At 38.8% G+C, this 23,958-nt stretch overlaps 1 protein-coding gene across 3 annotated transcripts in view; it reads right to left on the reverse strand.

The window, feature by feature from the left end:
* Positions 1–23,958, reverse strand: part of LOC124155558 (DE-cadherin) — a 51,858-nt gene that overhangs the window by 15,182 nt on the left and 12,718 nt on the right. For 2 of the 3 annotated variants that reach the window (XM_046529487.1, XM_046529486.1), the window contains exons 2-19: positions 12,193–12,389; positions 11,008–11,145; positions 10,662–10,787; positions 10,407–10,556; positions 7,896–7,919; positions 6,180–6,368; positions 5,861–6,063; positions 5,297–5,474; positions 5,013–5,189; positions 4,431–4,749; positions 3,805–3,920; positions 3,558–3,716; positions 3,343–3,468; positions 3,057–3,206; positions 2,558–2,708; positions 1,292–1,494; positions 1,001–1,186; positions 107–256 (exon numbers count right to left, since the gene is read on the reverse strand). In XM_046529487.1, the coding sequence (XP_046385443.1) occupies positions 107–256; positions 1,001–1,186; positions 1,292–1,494; positions 2,558–2,708; positions 3,057–3,206; positions 3,343–3,468; positions 3,558–3,716; positions 3,805–3,920; positions 4,431–4,749; positions 5,013–5,189; positions 5,297–5,474; positions 5,861–6,063; positions 6,180–6,368; positions 7,896–7,919; positions 10,407–10,556; positions 10,662–10,787; positions 11,008–11,145; positions 12,193–12,389 (2,942 nt within the window). The remainder of the gene's footprint in view (positions 1–106; positions 257–1,000; positions 1,187–1,291; positions 1,495–2,557; positions 2,709–3,056; positions 3,207–3,342; positions 3,469–3,557; positions 3,717–3,804; positions 3,921–4,430; positions 4,750–5,012; positions 5,190–5,296; positions 5,475–5,860; positions 6,064–6,179; positions 6,369–7,895; positions 7,920–10,406; positions 10,557–10,661; positions 10,788–11,007; positions 11,146–12,192; positions 12,390–23,958) is intronic. The other variant, XM_046529488.1, reaches the window with a different exon arrangement.

The raw sequence follows: 23,958 nt of genomic DNA on the forward strand, positions 1-23,958 counted from the left end.
AATTTAACGCAAATCTTCGCAAAATTTCATGCTTCCTGCAATTATTTGTCTTATGATCGGTAGTGATCAACAATTTTGTACAGAATTTCTCACCCATTATGCTTACATTAATAGGAGCCACGAACTCTTCCTGTGTGATTCCCGATAACCGAATAGATCCTGATCGATCAACGGCTATTTCGGGTATCTCCTTTACCGTAACATTAACATAGGCATTCACAGAATGCGTAGGAAAGTGTGAAGATCGTTCAGTTACCTGTAGAGAAATTACAGAATTATAAATATATGTCATGAGAAAAAAATACAAAGAATTATGATACCAATGGGTAAAAGAAGATTTAAAGACTTCGATCTTCAAAACGAAATACAAAAAAAAGCAAACATTTCTTAGATTCATTTGATATTGCAACAAAGGCTGTTGTTACAAATGTATTCTACCAATTAAGGCATGTTTACGTAAATTAGTTTGAAAAATCTCTGTCTCGATTAACGCTGACTTCTATGTTTGATAGAACCAACGCTCTAAGTGATGAAAAAATCATTTTTTGACTTTCCACATATCGATGGCTAAGTCCTAACAACACGTATCTCAAAAACTGCAACTTGTCAGGAGAGCAAAAAGACGATTTTTTTACTTGTACACTGAAATTAAAACCAAAAGTTCATAGAACTGAAAAAGATGCATTCATTTTCAAACAAAGTTGTTTTTTCGCTTGTATTTTATTTTCTTAATGCTATTACAATATGATTAAGATACCTGTCCCAAACCGGCCGAATTTGAGATACGTGTTGTTAGAACTTAGCCATCGATATATGACCTTGAATTAAAAAGGCCTATGCAATACTTCACCCATTTTCTTGCCATTAAAGACACGGACAAATTTAAGCGCGAGAGATACAAGCTGTTTGGGCCTTCCAAATACATTAGGATTTGGCACTTTACAGAGATTGAATAAAAAATCGAAAGGCGCGGGTCTAATAAACTTATAGTCAAGATTACCAGAAACTCGAGGTAATAGGTGCCATTTGGTGTTCCAGCAAGCATGGTGATAGTGCCGGTGTTGTGATCCAGATTGAAGTTGGGATGGTTGCCCATGCCAGACCACACAAAGGTTTTGTCCGGCAAGTCCCAGTCATCAGGATCTTCCACATAAACACGACCAACATTTGTGTCGGGCGCCTCACCCTGGAAGCGAAGGCAGGAATTGGATTAAAAACGAAGAAAAATACGAAAGAGATTAACATTTTTGCGAAATCTATCTCGCATTAAGCACATGCAATTTAAACCTACCTTATAGTTGTAAACAAACACAGATGAGGATCCTGATTGCATCGCGTTATCATTCTCATCTCCGATGACTAAAGTCAGCGTGCTAGTTCCCGTCATAGGGGGAAGGCCACTGTCCCTTATGGTGATTGGTATGAGGTAATACTTGGTCTCCTCTCGATCAAAACTCACTCTTGATGAAAAAGAAGTAGATCCATTGGCTGATTCTACAGAGAAAAAAGGAAGGTAACATTTGTGATAAAAAAAATTGAAAAGTTGTGCAGTGATCTTATGTAAAGACGGGTGAAAATATTGGTTCTAAATATAAATGATAAGACAGCACTAAAACACAATCAACATACGAGTTTTGGAAAGATGAAGAACGCATTCTACGGGCCGACGAGGGGCGTTTTGAAAGAGAAAGGCCGAAGACCTCTTGACCCAATGTTTTGTTATACCATCCCTGAACGTAGAGTGAAATAAAGATTTAGGCATACCGGGACAAGCCACAGTGATAACTTTAAGGATTTACCCGCAACGCATAAATTATGCAAAAGTTCCTCATAACAAAACCATTCGCCATTACCATGGGGGATCCGGGTTCGAATCCCAATCAAGGCGAATGATTTTTTTTTCCCTCTGGAATTTTCTCACAGTTTGGAATAAATATGTTATTTTGTCTCATATGATTACCAGGCAACATGAAATATTCCCCATGATACCTTCAACTTCGATCCGCGAAGATCCGCGATTTGATGGAGGAAACCCACCGGATGACCGAGGATAATCTGCTCACGCTTAAATTAACAGTAGTTTATATCTCGGTTACCTTACCTTGCTTAATCCAAGCCTTCATCGCAAAATAAATTAAAGTAACAGTTGTTTCCGAGCTACTTTGATTTTTTCCAACCGAACTAGATATTTATTTTCCTTCAAATTATTGCACTCAATGTAAATATTATAACTGATATGAAGATGTAATTAAGGAGACTATCAAGTTAAAAAAATGTTTGTTATTGTGTCACTTTTTGTATGCAATAGGTATCCGTTCTAGTTATACACCACATACACCGACTTCATATCACTACCTCTTCACACAGCCACAGTTTTTTTCTTTATATTCTGTATTCCTATGGTAATTTTTGAGTCGGTGATCTCAAACGGGAGTTTCTTCCCGCACGGCTATCTAATTCCAGGGCATAAATTGCTTATATTCCGAGCGAACCTCATTGAATGAATCTGGGATAAATATTTATTACATAATAACATTATTAGAAAGTAAATTGATACCTATGATGGAGAACTTATTCCGAATGTCCTCATTGGCAGCATCCAGCGAGAAAGTAAATGGGGCACCGTTCTCCTCCGAGTCGTTGTCACGGGCAATCAACTCCGTTATTTTGCCTGGCTCCACATTCTCATTCCACACAACCGGCATGTCCTGCAAGACGAAAACAGATCCAGTCACAGAATTATCCACGGACAAATAAGGATATTATGTGGATGGTGTTTTTGACTCGGCTATAAGTAATAAGCAATTTTTAAATATCATTTATATATCAACTTAATTCGTTAAAAATCAAGGAAATAACCAATACTTTCAAAGAAATTACAGCATGTCAAAAATTAAGGTGTAGAATATCCACTAAAATTCTCTTGACTTTTAACCATGATATTAAAGACACTCACTCTCCCAGCACAAAAATCTAAATTTCATTGGCTTAGCGGAAGATTTTTATTTTTGAAATCGTTAACCGATTCATGTGGAGCTGCAGGTCGGTGGCCTTACCATGCTGAGAAACGGAGCGTTGTCATTGATATCAATCAGGGTGATGACGACTTCTGTACTTTCACCTTGACTCGTAGGTCCACCATCCTCATCCTTGGCAGAGATTAAAACTTGCCAAATCGGATATCCGGGGGGATCTCGATCCAAAGGCTGAAAAGAAACAATGTAATTTTCAATATACGCAAATATCACGAGAAATGCCATTTTAACGCGATTGTAGATAAATTTACTTGACCCGCAGAGAAAGAAATGGGGGACTGACTAAGTTATAATGTAATAACCTTACCTTAATGAGTGACAGGCATCCTTCATTATTAATGGTTAAAAGTTTCTGCTGATCTTCTTTGACAACAAAGTACACTATATGTTGAGGAGCACTTCTGTCCTGAATATCTGGATCATATGCCTTGAGCTGCAGAAAGAAGTAAAAGGATAATTTTGAGAAAAATATCGGTTAGTTAAATAAGAAAACATATAAGAAATTCATAAAATATCACTTACATTCGCTATACAACCATTCACTAATTTCTCTTCCTCAATGGTTACATTTTTCTCGTATGGGAGGAACACTGGTCGGTTGTCATTTACGTTCTCGATACGAATTTCTACTTTTGCTTCATCAGAGAAAAGTCCATCAAATGCCCTCACGGTCAAAATATACTAAAAAAGGAAAGAATTTAATAGTGAGAATCACATCGAGAAAATAAGCTCTAAAAGCGTACGTAATTGCTTTATATAGAATTCTTACACTGGTTGTATTTTCATAATCCAGAGGCTTATTCACTCGGATTTTTCCCGTCATCTTTTCAATTGCAAAGGCATCAAAGGTATTGCCATCAATAATACTGTACATAACAGCAGACGCTGGAAATAAAAATATTTGATATCAGTGGATAGTTTACAATGAATCACAATTCCATAGTTGAAAATACTAACATATAAGGAGAAATAAAATAACAAAGGAGAGAAGTCTTTCACTAATAACAATGAGCTTATAAACTTAAGTAAGTTTAAATTTGTTGCTGGGGCTATAGATTGTGAGATTTTATGAAAAAAGTTAGAGGCAACGACTGATTGACATGACGAAAAAACATGCAAATGCAAAGTAAAATTTAATTAATCAAAAGAATAGAAGTTTGAGCAGTGAGAAATCACCTCTAATTGCTAGAAACAATCATAATAATACAATCGATCATTCTCGGTATCTGACTTAAAACGTTTACCAGCCATTCTCATTACTGCAGCAAAGAAAATGAGAAGTTTAAGAAATCATTGGTGGGAATAACATTTAACAATTAACGGGTTTAGCCATTCAAAGGAAAAGAGTGAAACGAGAACTAAATGTTGAATGAATGTGAAAAATAACTAACTCACCTGTGTCATTGTCATTTGCCTTCACCTCGGTGACAACGGAATTTACATTCGAATCTTCGGGAATGGCTTCAGCAATATAATTTTTATTGGTGAATCGAGGAGGATTGTCGTTCTTATCGGCGATGTCAATTTTAAAAGTTTGCTGTCCTTTATTGGGCTTGCCATTGGCGATCAGTGAGGTTGGAGAATTGTCCAAAGCTATCACTTTCACGTTATAAAAGTCAGTCTTTTCTCTGTCAAACTCGACCAAAGTGGTGATGTTTCCGGTAATGGGATCAATCTCGAACAAATTTTCATGATCACCAAGCTCATATCTAACCTAAATTACAAAGATACACAGGTAATTAGTATCATGAAATGGAAAAGCATCAACCGGAAATCAACCAGCAAAGCTTATTAGGGACTACCAACTAAAATTACATGGAAACTTGAAATTAAGATTTACGGCATTAAAGACTCTTGCAGTCCCCAAAAATTAATTAATAACAAAGGAAGAAAATATATTACACCGAAATAATTATTTACACCACAAATATTTACAACCTATGGAATTCCTTAATGCACATTATAAAAATGTCCTACCTGATTATTGGCCGATGTGCCATCTGCATCAAACGCACGAACTTGCATTACCGGTGTACCTGGTGGCTCATGCTCGAAGACACTGCCAGATATCACTTCAGTGAATGCGGGAATATTGTCATTCACATCTTCTACCTTTATTCTAATTACCTCCTCCGCCGCCAAACTGTACTTATTCTGCAAGACAGTATATACGTTTAGTGAATATGCACAAAACTCCAGATATTGATCAAATAACCAAGAAACTTAACATGCAAAAATGAATAAAACACTCTGAAAATTACCTGAACACGTATGGTGAGTGTATAGTCATTGATGGACTCATAATCAAGGCGACGACCCAGCTTGATGTGTGCCTTCTGAGCCTCAGTTTCCAAAACAAAGGTATTTAGTTTATTCGTCTGTTCTGTCCTCCCAGTGACAAGCTCAAAAATCAATTCAGGGTACTCGGGTATATTTGACCTTAACGAGAAAAATAACATAAAGTAACCCCTGATATAAGGAACATATTCCATCAAGATCAGACAATTCTATATCTACAAAAGAAACTAAAACTACATGATAAAAATAAAATAAACCACTTCGTCGTTATCTAGTGAAATGAAATAATAATATGGTAGAAAAAAAGCACAGACGAAGTACTGTTCCACATATTTTTTTAATGCTGTCGATAAGTCTCTAAGGCTCTACCGAGACAAGCATCTTTTTTATCGATATTGACGCTATAGCCAAAGTTTTTGGACCAGGACTTAGCGTTTGCTCTCGTTCTTCCAAGAGTATATGATACAGTTTTTAGTCAAGACAGAGACATACTCTGAAACATAGATTGAGATATATATAATACGTACTCGGCGTCGAGGGTAACAATTGGAATGGAGAAATCGCTGTAGTTTTCTTTCAAGAAAATGGGGCCGTAAGGTACAGCGGTGAAGGTGGGTGCTTTCTTGTGCGACTCCACCACAATGATTTCCAAATCTATGGAAACCTCGTTGGGCTCCTCGCCTTTGTCCGTGGCCGTTGCTCTCATTCGGAATTTGTAAGACGGCTCTTTCTGTAATTGTAATAAACACATTTAAGTAGGAATTCATCCTCAATGAATCGAAATCTCAAAGCAATATCACTTTGAGATTTTGAGAACAAAGTCACACGGATCAGAACTTCACTTACGTCAATCGTTCTGTTCAATATAATGACTCCGGTATTTGTGTCAATTTTAAAGTACTCCCGGTCTTCAAATGCTTTGGGCTCCAACCCATACACAACCACGCCGTTGTCTCCATCATCAATATCAGTGGCTGATATCCTCATCACTTCTCTTCCAGGAACTAGATCTTGAGGCACCGACTCCAAATAGTTCTACAAGCAGGCAAAAAAATAATATGATAAGATCAAATTCAATTCATAAATACAATTTAAAACATTTATTTAACTCTCAATCTATATCCACTAAAAACTGATCCCTTATATACAAGGGTGACGTCGTTCCAATGAATTATGTTCGCAGAAATAGAATACGCTGTCAGCAAATGAGAAATTAACTAGCCCGGACTAAAATCTTAACAATGACTAATAGACACAGATAATATTATTGGCAACGGAGAAAATATTTCCCTCGTCCAAGGAGTAATTAAAACGCCCTTCCCACTGAGATTCAAACCCGGTTATTAAGGGTCAGGGACGCATCCAGTCATCGGAAATTCATAATGCGGACTCAAATACCGGTCAAATGAAATTGTTATTTACGAAGAGAATTTCATCAATAGAGCTTTATACACTTAGCGATAACATGAATGCATGACTTTACATAAAATCATTTTTTTAAATTCAATTGCTGGGTTGTAACCGCCCAGCCTTCACCTTCACCAACCTTTAAGCTACGAAGTAAAAACCAATATTTTCGTGGGTGATTGCATAGCAAAGTACTATAGTGTAACCCAAATCTAACGACTTCATAAAAATATTATTACTCCGCTCAGCCTTCTATGCCATAATTAGAAAAAAAACGCTTATAATGGGGATATGGCTGAATTCTACACTAATTCTGATCTATTTATGGTGCGCATTGATCTAGTGCACAAACTAAAGTCGCTATCATTTGTGCCAAAAATAGAGTGGTGTATAATGGCATAAATAAACTAATTTATCAATAGGCTGACTCTAGGAAAAAGCTCTTGTAAACTAATGCAGATCAAATGCATTAAAAATAGTACCAACTTATGTAATAAAACCTCAGTAAACAGTATTATGATCAACAACATTGGAACAAAATTTAATTAATAGTAAGTTCATGCCAAAAATAAGACATTTGCTACTTCAAAACAATGTAAATCAAACGTACAGGACAACATTGTCGTAACAAGCACACAAACACAACAAAACACGATTGGCTTAGGCTATAAAAGATAAAAATTCGACATTTAGTCGGAGAACGTAGAGGGAAGAAAAGGCTTAGTGAAGCTTACTATAAGTACTTAGTTGAATATAAGATCACTGTGCCAGCTGTGAGAAATAAAAAGTAATTGAACTGTTTTAGTAAAATAAAAAGTCTGATGCTTCGATCCACACCTTACTGGCCACTCCACTAGATTGAAAGGGATATTGACATCATTTTGGCTGATTTCACAAGAAAAACAAAAAAAAATGAAACCAGTGGTCACAATCAGAGCTACATAACATCCATTCACACACACTAAACTCTTAGCAGAAACAAACTTGAGCTAATGATAAAAATAAAGAAATAGATTATAAAAATTCTCTACTTATAACTGAACTATTTTATAGATTTACGAAAAAAAGCATATTAGGAAAATAAAACAAAATTAGAATGCTGGTGAACAACTAAAACTTTCATGCACCAGTAATTGCTTAAGATGCTTGACAAACCTTCCAGACGTATCCACGGAAGACCTAATCCAGTGAGAGGTGGTGCAGAAAATATTCAATCATTAATAAATTAGAAATTAAAAACCGTTAATAATTCTTATTTTAATAAATAATTCATGGATATATATTTCAAATTATGTATTGCTTAACACATTCAGTGCGGATGACATATATATATGTCATGAGGGCTTTTCCACTCAGGCGGATGACATAAATGTATGTCTTCGGGAGTACGTTTTTCCGCCGGTCACTAGGGTGCTCCGAGCGCGCCTAGCGTTACTTTTTCACCCTCCCGCAGTTCGGGATTGACCTTACACCATTGCGGAAGTGTCCGTTTCTAGTTCTACGTGTTCCTTCATTTTTAGTGTTTTTTTGTTTACTTTACTGCTGTTTTTGGAACAATTTGGCAGGTTGAGATTTTTCTTTTCATTCCCTTCGTCTCTTTTTCATCATTCTTATCGTAAATATCATAATCATGTCTTACATATGGATTATTCTTTTAAATTTGTTTTTTTTACCTTTATTTTTAATTTATTCATATTTTATGTGCTATCACAAAAATTATGATTAGACTAACTTTTTTATTGAAGATATTTATCCCCGTTTCATACTCACTACATTATAAAAAATTATCTTAGTGCGGTGCTTCAGTTAATGATGTTATATTTGAATTTCTTTTGCTAGGAACATTTTTTTATTAATGCAAATTACGTTTATCCTGGGTGATTTGTTTTGGGTCTTTTTCCTACTTTTACTGCATATTTTCTCATTCGTTTCCCTAGGTCAATTACCAATCCTCTATTCATTTCTATTTTATTTCATTTTCTGAGTTATTCATACGTGTTGGGTTAGTTGCAGATTTTCTTCCTTTTCATAAAAAAATAACATATTAATGGCGTATGCAACACTGCATTACATTATCTACAGTATTGGTCTGTATTTTTTTACTTGTTTATTTGTTTCCTTAGCTTTGTAAACGAAATTGCGGAAAAAAATAGACTCAGAGGTATTTTAAGCATTACGGCATTTAACCATTATTTATTCCCTTGAAATAGTATTTTTATCTTATTTTTTAATTTATTCATATCTTATGTACAACCACAAAAATTATTATCAGACTTAGTTTTTGTTAATAACGTGTATTCCCGTCTCAAAACTTACTATTTTATTCAAAAATGTTTCCATGCGGTCCAAAAGGTCGTATTTTATACTTTATTAATAATTTTAAAATAATTATTGCAAATTACGTTTTTTTACATAATTTGGGTTTTTTTCCTAATTTTACGGCATATTTTCTCAGTCATTGCTCTGCATCAATTACTTGTCCTCTGATCATTATGGTGTTTTCATTTTGTAGGTCATTAATACATTCTAGTGTTAGGTACAGATACAGTCTTAATTTTCATAAAAACTAAGGTATTAATCACATATGCAACACTCCATTACACAAATTGTACTATTTTGCTTGATAATTTTTAAGGCTCAAGGTTGGAGTCCCTCCCTACCAGCGGCACTCCCAGAGATTATTTCAACTTGCAAATGATATTTCTTTGAAATAATCCTCTCATAGACGGAGAAAAATGCTGTAAGCATTTTCCTCCAAATTCCTTCAACAAAGGGCCTTCACTAAGGGCATAATGGATTGGAAGCTGTTAGACAGGGAGAACTGGAAACTTGGCTGGGCCTTCTTCTCCACATGGGCGCAATTAGGGTTAACACGATTTTTAACGATTGGAGGTCAGAATTAGTGTAAGTACCGATATTCGGGAGAAAATGTGCCGTGATAGGTTTTTAGGAATGATGCAGGCTCTTCATTTCTCCGCTAACCGTGAAGGCACCCGAAGGACAGTGACTGCAATTTGCCCAGAATGTGAAGGTCAACCAGGGCTATAAGGCCTTGCTTTCAAATATATCATTAACATTTGTGAGAATTTTTATTGAAATGTTTCAATTTTGCAATAACTCTGGGGTAATATAGATTAAAAAAAATGTTTATCCCATAAATTTATATTTTTCTTGCCGTTCATTGTGTGTTCTACGTCTGTGACTTGAAAAAATTAAATCTACGGCCGTTGAAACAAAAAAAGTACACGTAAAGACTAATTCCAAGATATTTCCGCCATTAACCTAAGGAATCAATGGTAGAAGAAGTATTATAAACGGAAATATGAAAAGTTCACTCCTTCATACAAGGAAAATTGCATGTGTGTAATGCGGGTTGCGTGAATTGTCAATTACTGGTGACGGGTGGCATACATGTATGTCATTAGGGTTTTTTACTAATTGCTTGAAATAGAAACGAAAAAAATTGCAAATTCTGTTGTATTACTTCCAAGACCACCGTTATGAAGCAAAATCACCCATCCGTCACTGGAGGTTGAATCATCCGCATTGAATGTGTTAAAGCATTAATTCTAGCAATTTTTTAAATTTTCCTAAAGTAAATATTGTACATACAAGAAAAAATTTACTATCTCAAATTGTTTATTTTAAAATTAATTCGAGACTGACCACTTTGTCAAACACAGGAGAGTTGTCGTTGGTGTCTTGGATTGTTACTTTAATAGTGCACACATCATCTAGTTGTGGACGACCATTATCAGATGCACGCACAGTGACATAAACTACTTTCTCTCGGCTAGGCTCATCCCGATCAAATATCTGGAAAATAAAAAAATAAACGTGAATACAACACAGAAAATATGAGAGAGTCAGGGACATATTCCCCTCGAAAAGAGCAGCTTCCGGGATAGGAGGCATACTCACGTGTTTCGTCGTTATTAGGCCATCCCTTGGGTTGATGCTGAACTTCAGACGCTCCCCAATCGCAGACACGAATGAATAAGTGATGTTTCCTCCAGATTCAAATGGATCGGTATCGATGGCATGCACCTGTAAAAATAAAATTAATAGAGAATAAAAATACAAGGAAAATAACTTAGCGTTGGTTGGCTTTATCGACAGATTTTTCAAGGCTGTCACAGAAAACATTTACATCAATTTAACATTAATTAACTGATTACAGAATACAATAACTTAATCATTGCAGAATGCATCAAATAGAGCATAATATTTGGTTTACATTTTTAGCGAGGTAATTTGAAATCCCTACCTTCATCACTTCCGTTCCAACAGGCTGTTCCTCAAGTACAACTGGAGCATATCGTGAACAATTTGTAAACACAGGTTTGTGATTGTCTTGCACAGTCAGCTTAGGTGATGTGCTATCCATAAGAGACGACGAAACAACCTATAGAGGAGAGAACAAGGAGTAATAAAAATATTCTTAATATATGCAAGTCACAGAAATATACTTAATATGTACAGGCTGCATGGGTACCAGTTGCTACTTTGCGATAACTTTACTGTGAATTAAATGGAAACCGAGTAGAGGCGACGTTAATACGAGCCAATTTTGCGGAGAAAATAACTCAAAATAATAAAAAAATTAGGTCTGTATATGGTTTAGTTTTCGATTTTGCGAGTGACGGAGAACCAAAAAAGGAAACCAAACCAGAGAACGTTCGATAAGTTTTCAAATTTAAAGTAAGAGGTTCTATCATAGCCGCAATATAACATGTCCTCCAGCTACATGATTTTAATCAGTACTTAGGACTGTTCTTACTCCCAATTCCATCTCAGCAACAAATTAAATCAGCGAATGACGGTACAAGGAGGATTCGTTACATCACAGTGGTGGATCCATAGAAGGGCTGAGAGAGGGGCTTAAGGAGGGGGGTAAAGTTAAGTAGCCTCCCCATTGGGTATCCAACTTACATTAGATAAAATGGTAATTTATTTCGGACCCCCTACACTCAGCGGCGGATTCAGGGGTGGGGAAGTCACAAGGGGCATGAGCCCTCCCCAAATATAATAAAATTTAAAATTTTTATTAGTTTAATAGTTTTTGTATCCTTGCGAAGGGGGTTAACAGGGGATTTATTTGCAAATTCATGGCTAAAACTCCCAAACGTGAGAGAAATTTGAGTTGCATTTATCGTAGAGCGTAGCACTCCCTTCAAAATAATTTACACGCGAGATCGATCCTCTCTCCCGGGGAGTATACCATGCTCTTCTAACCCAGGTCATGCCCCCCCCCCCCCCAAATTTGATACTGAATGCACCCCTGCCTCTAGTGCTGGGATGCTACACCCCAATTAGCCTCCCATTGTCCCTATCCTGGATCCGTCACAGCTAAATCACATGCCAGCGATAGTTCATAATCAATGACTCCAATAAACAGTGAACCGGGGCCATCTCAAACAGTGACTGGCAATGAGCGAATGGATGATCTCACCGAATTGTATAATCTGTCAGGCCTGAGGTCTTCCGCCTGCAGCGCTTCGTAGGCGGGAAGGGAGCGGCCGACCGGCATTGTCCCTGGCCTTCCCCCCAGGTGACGCGAGTGACGCATTCTTCCCTGCTTGAAGTGGTGCACTCCCGACTGGACGGCTTTGTAGTTGCCCCTGTGGGCTCCATGGTGGACTCCATGCTCTGGAACAAAAAACAAGGAGAGAACAAGGTTAAAAAAATTTCGCACGAAATCAGTTTCTGCATTGCACAAAGGGAGAGCGTGTGTTTTGACTTCAAAAGCTGCTTTATAAGACTACAATGCCTAAAATGTCTTAAGTTAAAACATAAAAATTAGAAATTTCATTGGAAACATCCAGTGAAAATGTGCCCCAGTCCGCCTTTGTAGACTGAATAATGAAAATGTCTCTTTGACCAGCCATTGTAATACTTATTTACGTAGTTTAATAGTTTTTATCCTCATTTTATCCTAATCCGTTAAAAATTAGAATCGGTACCGCCGCTCTTGATATATTAACGGTGTAACTACAGTGTTCATTGGTTAACATATTTGCCATGAGAAACATTCCCCTGGACCGGGAATTGATACACGGACCTTAGGGAGCGGACCAGAGTATATCTCGTTGGGTAGTGGATCTGACGGTCTCCGTATCAAATCAACACCTTCTCGGAATCATGGTGACGTCAACACCATTAGGCCAATTAGCAATACCTCCGACCCCCTAGGCGTTGTTGATTTTGTTGCGACCCATGGCGACGTTGTGATTAGTGGTAATGCATAGATCCCCAAATAAAATCGAACTTTTGTCGAATAAAATCAAATAAATTTAAGTGAACCAGGTTAACTATGAGAATATTGGAGATTATTAAAGTATTTCACCTTTATTATCGATTTATATTAATCATTAAAGAGTGAAATAGTATTCAATCCACCTAATCAAAATTATTTCACTAAGTGGACGTCATTTGTGAATCTACTTCTACGCGCCAACCCGCTAGGCACCGCAATTAGAGGGTTGAGGGAAGTATTAGGGAACCACCCATAAACCTATGAGAGAACGCTAAAGAATTTTTGGCTCAGATTTGACTTCCAATGTTCGATCTAGCATTTATCAAGTCCTTTGTTATCCGAGGGAAAAACCAAATTCCTATTGCTGTCTTTACGGTAAAATATCTCTCTTATTTTATCCCTTCTTTCGGGGATGGATATTTTGGGTTGTTCTAATATATTGTAATCGGTATGACTCTAAGATTTGTCCGTCTATGATTTCTCCAGCAGTCTAAGGCAGGTCTCCGTAAATGCTAACCAAGGTAAAATCATATAAGCGGTTTTCGCATAGAAAAAGGAAGCATGTAAATGCAAGGCGTCCTATCGAAACCCTGCAGTGACTTAAATCTTCCAGGGTAATACCACGTAATATTTCCATAACCATTACTTACCACTCAAATAATGCATCTCTTTGCGGTGCCATGCAACTAAAACGAAAACTTTCTTTCACCCCTTTCGGATCACACCGAATATTTTCAGCTTCATCGTTCTCGCATTTCTTAAATGCCTTCCGACATATTGTAACAAATCATTTGACTAAGTATTTACGCGGAGGACAAAAAGCACGGAAAAGAGAATAAATATCCCTTTCCGAAGGGATGGATGCAATTTGACAGAATTGAATGGGATTCAGACGAAAAGTCTCGCTTCGAAGTCGTCTCCAGCGAAAAATACCCCGAGTGGCTCAAATGCGCGCAGAGAAAAAAATAAAGGAGTAGGAACAATCGTAGAGCAAAAAGACGAAGTAAAGAGGAGATGGGCGGCGCAGCTGTTGGGCGTTGAGAGACAGGACGACTGAGAAAGGAAAAGGGTTGAAAAGGAAGCTGGGCGGGAGTGGAACCCCCAGATTTGGATATGGTGAAGGCATTTCACTACGACAGTGCAACACATTTCAAAATTTCTTTCTTAAGTCAACTTAATGCAATTATATCAAACACAATACCATTATTATAGTATTCTATTGATTAAGGAAGGTTCCCATGGAGTAATAAAGAAGTAATCTGGGAGCCTCCCTTTCCTTCCAGCACTGCCTTCTTCAATTCACAGTAAGGCCTACTCCCTTTCAATCCATCTAAAAACCCTATTCTCTTCCTTCCCCTCTTTCGTTTCCCTAACATTCTACCCTCTAACACCGTTTTCAACATCCCCTTCCCGCTAAGTACTCCCTCCTTCCAAACTTTGTCTTCTCCTTATCTGATCTAAGAGTTGCCTCACCTTGAACTTCAAACGTCTCGTTAGAGTAAAGCGCTCGATTCCTCGCATTTCTTCATCGAACTTCAATAGAGATCACAATGGTTGCTCATTTGGCAATAGGTTCTTTCACTTTGACGCCCAAAAGATGATCATTTGTTAATCACGCTGGAATCACTCTCAAGGTAGAAAACACTGATAACGTTATCGGTTAAAAACGTCACGGCACCACGTCACGAACTTCGGGTTGCAAAATTTATGCCACGGCACAGTATTTGGTTGTGGGTATTTTAAATCCCTGACTGAGATCCGGGGGACGAATGGGAAAGAATGGAAAGTGGGTGTATGTAAAATTCATTGCGGTGGAAGAGCCAAATCCCTCGTCAATAATACGAGAGAAGGGTGCGTTTCCAAAAAGCAGCACTTTCACTCTTTCCGCCCCTGTTGTTCTATTTCGACTCCCATGATTCCCCGCGCGCCCGTTCCCGCCACTCGCCGCCTCCGTCTTCCCGTCACTCCCCGCACCCGCGCCCTCGCAGGGACCAACAAATCACCCCGCCTCGATTTCCCCCCCGATTCATCTCGACGAAAGGCACACTGTCACTCACTCAGCAGTCCCCGAGACAGACGCCAGCGGAGTGCAACGCGGTCGGAGAAGCGGAAAATACATATAATGTTTCCAAAAAACACTTGTATATACATAGGCAACCGTATTCGTGCGCGCGTATATGCAATCTTATTAAATCCTTAGTCAAAAGAAGGATTTTACATCCAAATTCAAGTGAAAGCCTCTAAATATTCGCAGCGTCTAAAAAATCCTCGCTGGATACTTGGGCGTACCCAGCGAGGGGCAGCTGCCCCCCCCCCCTCTAGAAACAATAATCGCAAAAGTCTTTAAGCAAAATCAGTACTGAATTGAAATGAAAGTATTCAACAAATTTTCTTTAAACCCACGAAAAATGATATGTATTAGTATATGTAACTAAAATAAAACTATTTTTTCAAATGCCATAACTTGGCTTGCCCCTCCCCTCCCCTAGACTATGGCTTCCCCCCCCCCCCCCCAGTTATGATCTTGGGTACGCCCTTGGCTGGATAACTTACAGACCAATAGTTATATGCATAACTATGTGAAATTGCTAATTTTGAAATGACTTCGAGTTACAGAGCAAGATTTTGGTGTTTTGACAATCATCATCATCATTGATTAGCAATCCTAAAGGCACTTCACCCGGTACTTTCTTTTTTGTAGAAACTATTATGCGAACCCTAGAATACGGAAAATTGCACCGTGTAAAGCGTCATAATGTATGAGTGGCTAAGGGCAAATATAGCATGCTATATCATCGTTCAGACGAGTATACAATATCATTTTTCATCGTTTGCACACAATCTTTTAACGTGTTAAACGGTCTTCCGAGTAATTCGACCCAGCTATACACGCGTCACTACTCCCAATGACCTTCTTCTTAATTATGGTTCTCCATTTGCTCCCTCTTTGAAGCACATAATCGATAGCTTGGCCCACGTAGCGATTTCGAGGCCTTCCCTTTCTCTTTTACCGGTATCCTTGTACTTCAATGGTGGTATATCAGATATCATGCCTCATAAATTGCTAAATGTAATTCTTATGGTGTGTTCTGAAAATAACATCCAATCAAATACAAATCATATAAATTTAAATTCGTCATAAGACAACACAGAATTACCTTTAGTATAAATCTACCGGATGAATACAGGTCAGACTGAACGATATACATGTAGAGTTATTGACGAGGGTTGTCTGGAGGTAAACAATCCTTCAAAACTTAGTCCTTACTCCGCATACAGTTCTAACGATCGCTATTCTTCGCAGCAGCATTGCCTAACTCTACGCCAATCTTTCCACAAGATTAATGCAATTCCAAGCAAACGGAGAGGAAATTCTTACTGAGCGACGATTCTTGAAAGTCAATTTAACGCTGCCAAAGATCCTATGCAGCGGTAGGTACAACCGCAAAAAAAAGCGTTCGCTCAGCAGTTCTCCCACGACCCACAGACTGAGAATAAGAAGAGTCTAATCCCACTGTCCTCGCATTCCAGCACAAAGACGGGACGAGGAAATAAAAAGATACGGAATATTTGATTGCGAGCAGACCGAGCGTGATTCAGTCAAACCGTGCGTTCACCAAAATGATAAGCAAGCGCGCAGACGCAACTCACAAAACGATGCCTCAAAATATATGCTCGGCTGTATCCAGTGGGGCCGACCGGTAACGTGAAGCCTTCAAAAGACCATCGAGTACACCATTTTCCCGCAAAAGAAGGAAACAATACCTAAGCTCTCAAAATACCACCATTATATAGCTCTTTGTCGATGCATGGTATGGCATGAAGATGAACTAGAGTTAAATTAAGGGCACGAGGTTCTGTAGAATTGTATTTTGTAGGAATAGCTATGCGCATCTTGAAGATGTACCGCGATTGAAAAAAAGAAATGACAATCACAAGACGAAAAATAGAACACGCGGTGCTTTCATATCGTGTACGTACGCGAAAATATTAAGACGTTTGGAATATATTTGAGGCGTTTGAAGCTGCACTTAGTCTTAAAATGTAAATAGACAAGATAATTCTAATAATTAAATGAAGAAATGATCAAAAACCCAAGAAAATGATCATTTCACAATGTAGGCAAAGGATGCGTACATTTCAAGGAAAAGAAGAAAATTCACATTAATACCACTATTTTACTACCCACCATGGTATCGACACTTATGCCATTATTAAGCTACCAATTTTTTCTCGTCCATTTTTCTTCCACACGATTAAAATTTTACTTATGGTTAAGTGATTGTAAACCCATTAAAATTCTTCCCCAAAGGAAGCGAAAAAATAATTTTCACGATGGAGTTACGTTCAATTACTATGATGCTCACCGAAAGGGGAAAATCAAAAACTATACAGTCTAAAAAACTAAAACTAAACTAAATAAAAATATAGGGAGCACCAAAAGACTCAAAGAGGTCGCTAGCACACGAGCGAGCACGAACCGCAGAATCATTCAGCCTCCTGGTTTTCCAGAAAAAAAACCACCGAAGTTGCAATTGAACCTCGAAATCGCCCCTCATTGCGGTCGGCAGTTGTTTCGGGATTTTTGTGCAGCGGCTCTGGAAGAGGAGAGCGGGATGAAACGGGAGATTCCCACGCGAGCAGCGCACAATTCAGCGATCGGCGCTGTTAGATCGGCGGTAAGGACAAAAGGGATTCGGGCGGACAATGGGGGGCGCGATGAGTCGACAGCCAGGTCGCACGTGTTGCCGGGGGAACGAGTAGGGAGGGCGAGAGCCGATGGCCAACTAATGCGAGCTATTCGATTCCGACGAGGAAACCACGGCAACTGCACCGCATTTGACCAGGGGACAGCGATGAGCCATTTTAAGTACGGACGCCCGCTGTCCAGGAACACTGCGATTGAAAAAAGAAACAACAATGACGCAACGAAAAAGAGAATACTCGGCTTGAGTGAAAGAAAAATACCCGCGGGACGAACAGTGAAAAGGAAAAAAACAAGAGTGAGAAAAAATAAGAAAAATAAAATAAAAACTGAAACGGAATAAAATGAAAAACTCTGAGAAAAAGAAATAAAAAAGGCAGCGAAAGGAACGTACTGAATGCAAGCCAACAATAAACCTTAACTCAACGGGGAGAGGAGTGAGGTACAAGATGAATGTGTGAGTTTTACCGATTTCATTCTTTCAACCTTCACGAAAAAACCGCGGAAAATCTAAGGACAAATGATTTACTTCCCTTCCATCGATGCGTTGGCCAAAAAGGTTTAAATCGTCGCAAAGAAAACGGTTCGTATGAAGGCCTCAAACGCTAGTTGAAAGACTAGGGCCATTTCAAATCACAACCGACAATCTAGCTCGTCATCACACACTATCAAATTTTAATAACCACCAAAAAATCACACAGCAAAGGACTATTACGCAGTCATGCTAGGCGAAAAATTCGAGTGATAGTTCTTGGGGATAGGTCATAAAAAAGGACTCGGACGGTGTATCTGTAAGATTTTATTTCCAAACACGATCATCCAATATAATATTTAATTCCGAAAAAGAAATGCTGCCCCCATCTCCCTTCATTCGACTAAGAAATAAAACTCTCATACTTTCCTCACTTTAACTGAAACAGTTACTGAAAAGAGCAGTAATATTCGAGTTCACAAGAAAAAATAGAAATTTTAGTGATATGCGTGGAGTTGTTCAACTCAAAATTTGAATCTGCAATGAATTTTGGAGTCAATGCGCCGAGGGCAAACTATATACTACTTATGCATTCAAACGAAAGTGAACCGTCTTATTGATGCAGCCACTACTGTCTCTCTCAGATGAATTAAAGAGATGAGTCAATTTGCTGCGCAGCCCGGAAAACCTGCGCCAACCGGGTTCTCCGTTTCTTTCGGCGCAGGTTGAGACTTGAGGGCGACGAAGAGTCCGTCCGTGGTCCGCACGCCGGAAAGTCCGGAAAGGGAAATGGAGGGGCCAGCGTATTAAACGCAACAAGTGCATAAGGAAAAGGGGGCTTAGGGGAAATAGGGAGGGGTGCCCCACCCCATTTTCCCAGCTACAGAATCTCGCCACCCCAGAGACGGTGGGCAAGCATCACATGGGCAAGTACAAGGAGCGGTCACAAGTATCTACTGCCTGCGTGTTCGAATTGAGAGGGGCACAAATCCCAAACGAGTTGCGGACAGAAGGGCTAAGGACAGGGAAGAAGTGAATGGGGAAGGGTAGGCCAACAAATCGCTCGGAATGCCTCGAGAAATGTCATTCCCTTAACTGGGTACTAGTGAGAGATCAGTCAGATATTTTTATTATACTGCTGCAAGAAGACCACTTCACTCTCGAACTACAGAATACGATTAATAGTGTACGGACTTTAAAAAGTCTGTAAACTAGTAATACACTAGTCTGTACCAAATAACAAAAAATATATTTTCTCCGATCAGTTAATTTGGGCCTAATAGGAAGCATTCATGAATAGGAAAGATGTTATGAGAATGGTTATGTTGAAAGCTTAAAGAGAAGGCTAGTGAAGAGTTTGATATGGAGTGTAGCGCTTTACGGTGTGGAGACATGGGAACTAGCTTTGATATATCTTACGTAGTTATGAATTTTGCGTCAGCTAAAGTTCGGGAACAATAATTGCTGTTGCTTGGTTCTTGCATATACCTCTATCACAGTTGGCAGACGCATTTTCCCCGAAGAAGTTCCAATTTGAGTTTATAGTCCTTAATGTCTATTTTATGAGGAAAGTAGAGATACAAATCGGCTAATTTATCGCCAGTTTAATTTCCTTCGAATGAATTGATGAAGAAAAATTTTTGATACTATTTTCCCGTACAAGAATTGACGATGTTCACTCATCGATCTCCGATGATTCCCTTTTTTCCTCAGTTGTCGAGTTTCTTTAGGATTCAATCCAGCAGCCATCATATTTCTTTTCGTCAGCTTGTCTCTCAGACTACTTCTTCATTGGGGGAAACTTATGCTCCTCCTTGCACTTACACGCAAAAATATCGCATAATTTAAAATGTACCTTTAAAATTGTTTGAGTTTTATACTTCAATAAAACCCTACTATTGGCCTATTCTAATTTTCCGTAAGTTATAGTACTTCATGTGGTACCGCTAAAACCATTTAGTCACATTCATAATGGAAGAGAAGCGCGTCACCATAGTTCGTGGCCTTCACCCAAAATCCATTTAGTCACAACTGTCGGACAATACCGGAATAGAAGTGCATATCCTAAGTTCCCACACCTTCATAGCCACTCGAGAGGCGTCTTCATAGACCGCAGGCTCCTTTCCTGCGTTCGCAGATCTAAAAATATTTCATCACTTCTGTAAAAGTTGGTAACATCGATTTGTTTAACGCCTACGAGGCGCCAAATAAGGGACAAGTCGTCTCACTACGCATCGTTTTTTACCTTCTACCATCTTCCGATTCATATTATCAAAGATTAGCCCTCCTAGCAGCACACGCGGGATGAATTTTGCTGCATTCGAGGCGTGGGAGGGGAGAAGCGAACGGGGAGGGGACGGGATCGGCTTGCTGCTCTTGTATCCGCGACGCTGCGTGGGCGTTGGAATATTTTCTTCGCGGGCGCGGACTCAAATTAGGCATTTTATGGCTAAACGGTGGCAGATACGTCAAAATGCACGACATTTTTCTGCCTGATAGGTCAGTAACTCGGTAAAATCTATAGGGAATGACCATAAAATATTATGTTTTTCGAATTTTGACTCTCCCCCCCTAAATTGCATTTGAGCGAGGGTCAGGGGTTCACGTACAGGTCTCAAATTTTTCAGGCCTTATTTTTGATCGATCCCACAACTTTTTTTCACTGGGCCAAATGGATTTGAAAAAAATCGATTTTTGCGATCCGCCCTAGTGTACACCTCCCATTACCGGTAGATTATAGTAACAATAATGCAGTCAGCACAATTAAAGCCATGGCTAAGCTGAAAAGAAATATTTATGGGGGAATTTCAGAACAAACATTGGCCCGCTTAGCAGGATCATCATGCATCAATGACGGATGACTGACCATATACTTTCAATGCAAGTACTTCCCAGCAAGACACTGAATATGATTGAACCGCTAAAGGGAATTCATTGAGGTGAACGTTTGTGATGATATATAAGATGCTACAAATAATCTAGCGATGGGGTTAATTAAATTCTCGGCGCAGTCGATTTCATTTGAGCGCCACATCAATGCTCCGAGAACGATTCAATTTCTCAGGTGACTTGGCACTACTTCACTACCATAAGTACATATTAAAACAAGCAAGGGAAGTTCTAGATGGTAATTGCAGGGAGGCAAAACCTTAGCGCTAGGGAGGCCATCCCATTACTGCCGCCAAAATTAATGCTCCAAATCATTAGGTCCCTCCAAGATGTAGTCTATTGAACTGGTCTTCGTTGTCTCCGTTACAACGGAGTCCATTTTTTATTCCTCTTTTACCGTGTTGAATATTGACCTCCCTCCCTGCGGAGCTATTTCTTGTCCCGACCACTTCTCGCCATTCAGCGACTTAATTTCTTCGAGCGGAACAACGCGCTGGAAGACGAGGACCGTGTCCCTTGTAATTAAGCAAAGGACGCCCTCGGCGAGGAAAATGGGAAGGTTTTAGACATGAACGATGCAAAAGACGCCAAAGGAAAACTTTGTCCCCACGTCGTCTCAATTTTTCGGAGGAGTTCACGCTAAGCAAGGACGAAGATAAGCTGTGTAATGCTTTACATGCGGCAGAGCACCACACAGGCTCCTCATTTTAAAAATATCGCAGGAAAACCTACCTACACGGTGGAGAATGACGCATCAAAAAGGGAAACGGACGACCCATAAAGTATGGAAAACAGTATTTCAATAAATAAAAATGGAGCGAAGGGATTATTTAAATAAGCCAGAAAATATACAATCAATACAATTAATAAATAACTAAGAGGAAGGGTGATAAAATAGAGAAACGAAAGCTGATAGCGAACAAGGAAGACAACTACGTACAAACAGAAATGTATGAAAAAGCAGTACTTAAGAGACAAAAATAACATGAGGGGGAAATAAAAAGTTCTACATCATAGAGAAGATGAAATTTAAAAACTAATAAATAAACATCTTCTATTAAAAAAAACTTAATTACATGAAAATACGCAAAAACCTTTCCCATCGAAAAGGTTTAATCCTATTATTTACTATAGAAACATGTTGCTTCATGGAGGAGAAAATTACCAATTCTCTCGTAATTAACAGTCGAAATTCATACCGGTATATTATTCTGACCGAGTTTTACTTGAAACGGCTTTGGCTGCCGTGAGAACAGATTTCATTATGTTAAACAATAACTTGATTGGAAGATAATATCTAACGGTAAGGTACAAAGAGCCTTGACTGTTAAAAATTCGATAAACGATTTATTTTGAAATGTTTAGAGATATAAGCAAAAAGAAACAACAGCAGCATACAAATCTTTCTTATTTCTTTACTCCCCTGCGACCTCATGATTTTCAAGCACGACTTCCTTACTAGGAAGCAATTGACTTGGCACAGAACATCAGTTCGCTTAGCTTGCGAAGAATTCCTTCTCGAAGTACAGTAGTTTCAGAGCGAAATAGGTCAAACCTTCTACGCACACCAATGAAATTCGTTCCGTTAACCGCGTAGCTACTTTTTTTGAAGATCAATCACTAGTGTGCACAAACGTGTTAAATTCTTTGGGTGAAACGACTCCCACTCTTTAGTGGCCAAGGAAATGGTATGGTTACACAAATGGGTTGAGTATGAAAAGGCAAAGAAGTTATTGGAATATTAAGAACAAATGGTTATGAGGTGCCAAGTTTTCCATCTCGACTTCTTCAATTCATTCCGATGAATAATTTTAAAGCATATACATTAGGAAAAGTGAAAAGAGAAACATGAATGCTTAGCAATAAAACAACGGTAGATGAACTCGTTCCGGTGAATCTTGTGGTAGGATAATCAACATGAAGAAATTAACAATGAGACCCGAGATTAAAATAAATATAATGATTTCACTGCTTACGTTGTGATACTTCAGCGTCAGGATAGCGGCGACAGCATTGGTCAAGCATAACAGGAAGATCAACAGGAAGATCATTATTGGAGCAGAATTTCAATTTTTAGTATCTCCGCTTTAAAAACCAACCACTATACCAGAACGTAGATGATCAGGGAGGAGATTTCGATTATACAGATATTTACCTTATTTAATCCATTTTGAAAATATATAATCGTTTAATAATCGACGATAAGCAGCACTTAAGGTAACTAACATTAGAGCTCTCAACTGGCACTAAGTTAAATTGAAATGCACTTCAGGGATCTTGGAGCACAAAATTGGTAATTCGGCTTAATCTGGAAAATGAGATCGCAATAATGATGGCCCTTGAATAATTCCCTTCAAGTACTCTCCGTGAGAAAAGCTGCACGTAAATAGCTATTCTCTCCACACCGCATATTCTATATAACCGTTGGAGGGATGCGGACATAGAAAGAAGAGAATGATAAACCATGGGGGAAAAACGGGAACATGGGTACATTCTCGCCATCAATCGATTAACTTCCAATTCCGCACAGGGCGGGAAAATTTATTCCTGGCACGGAAAAAACAGAGGAGCGGTATTGGTCGCATGGAAAATTCGTCTGCGCTGCCGCCGTTACTATTTTTTTCGGGTTTCCTCGCGGCATCCCTCACGAGGGGATGAAAAGAGGATGGGAAAGGGGAAACGAAATAGGGCGGTAAGACGAAGGGTTGTTGATCACGGGGGAGGGGAAAAAAACCCCTTGATTTGCTGATCGTGGGTGAGAGTGGCTATTGGACGATGAACGAGTCACGTACGGCGATGGGACGGATGCAGTCCTGTCGGTCGGTGGAAGAGAAGGAATACAGAACACTTGGATAGGGATTGGAATAGTGAAAGAAGGAAAAATTCAACCAAGTTA

Source organism: Ischnura elegans, chromosome 3 (assembly GCF_921293095.1).
Source record: "Ischnura elegans chromosome 3, ioIscEleg1.1, whole genome shotgun sequence".
NCBI classification, from domain to species: Eukaryota; Metazoa; Arthropoda; class Insecta; order Odonata; family Coenagrionidae; genus Ischnura; species Ischnura elegans.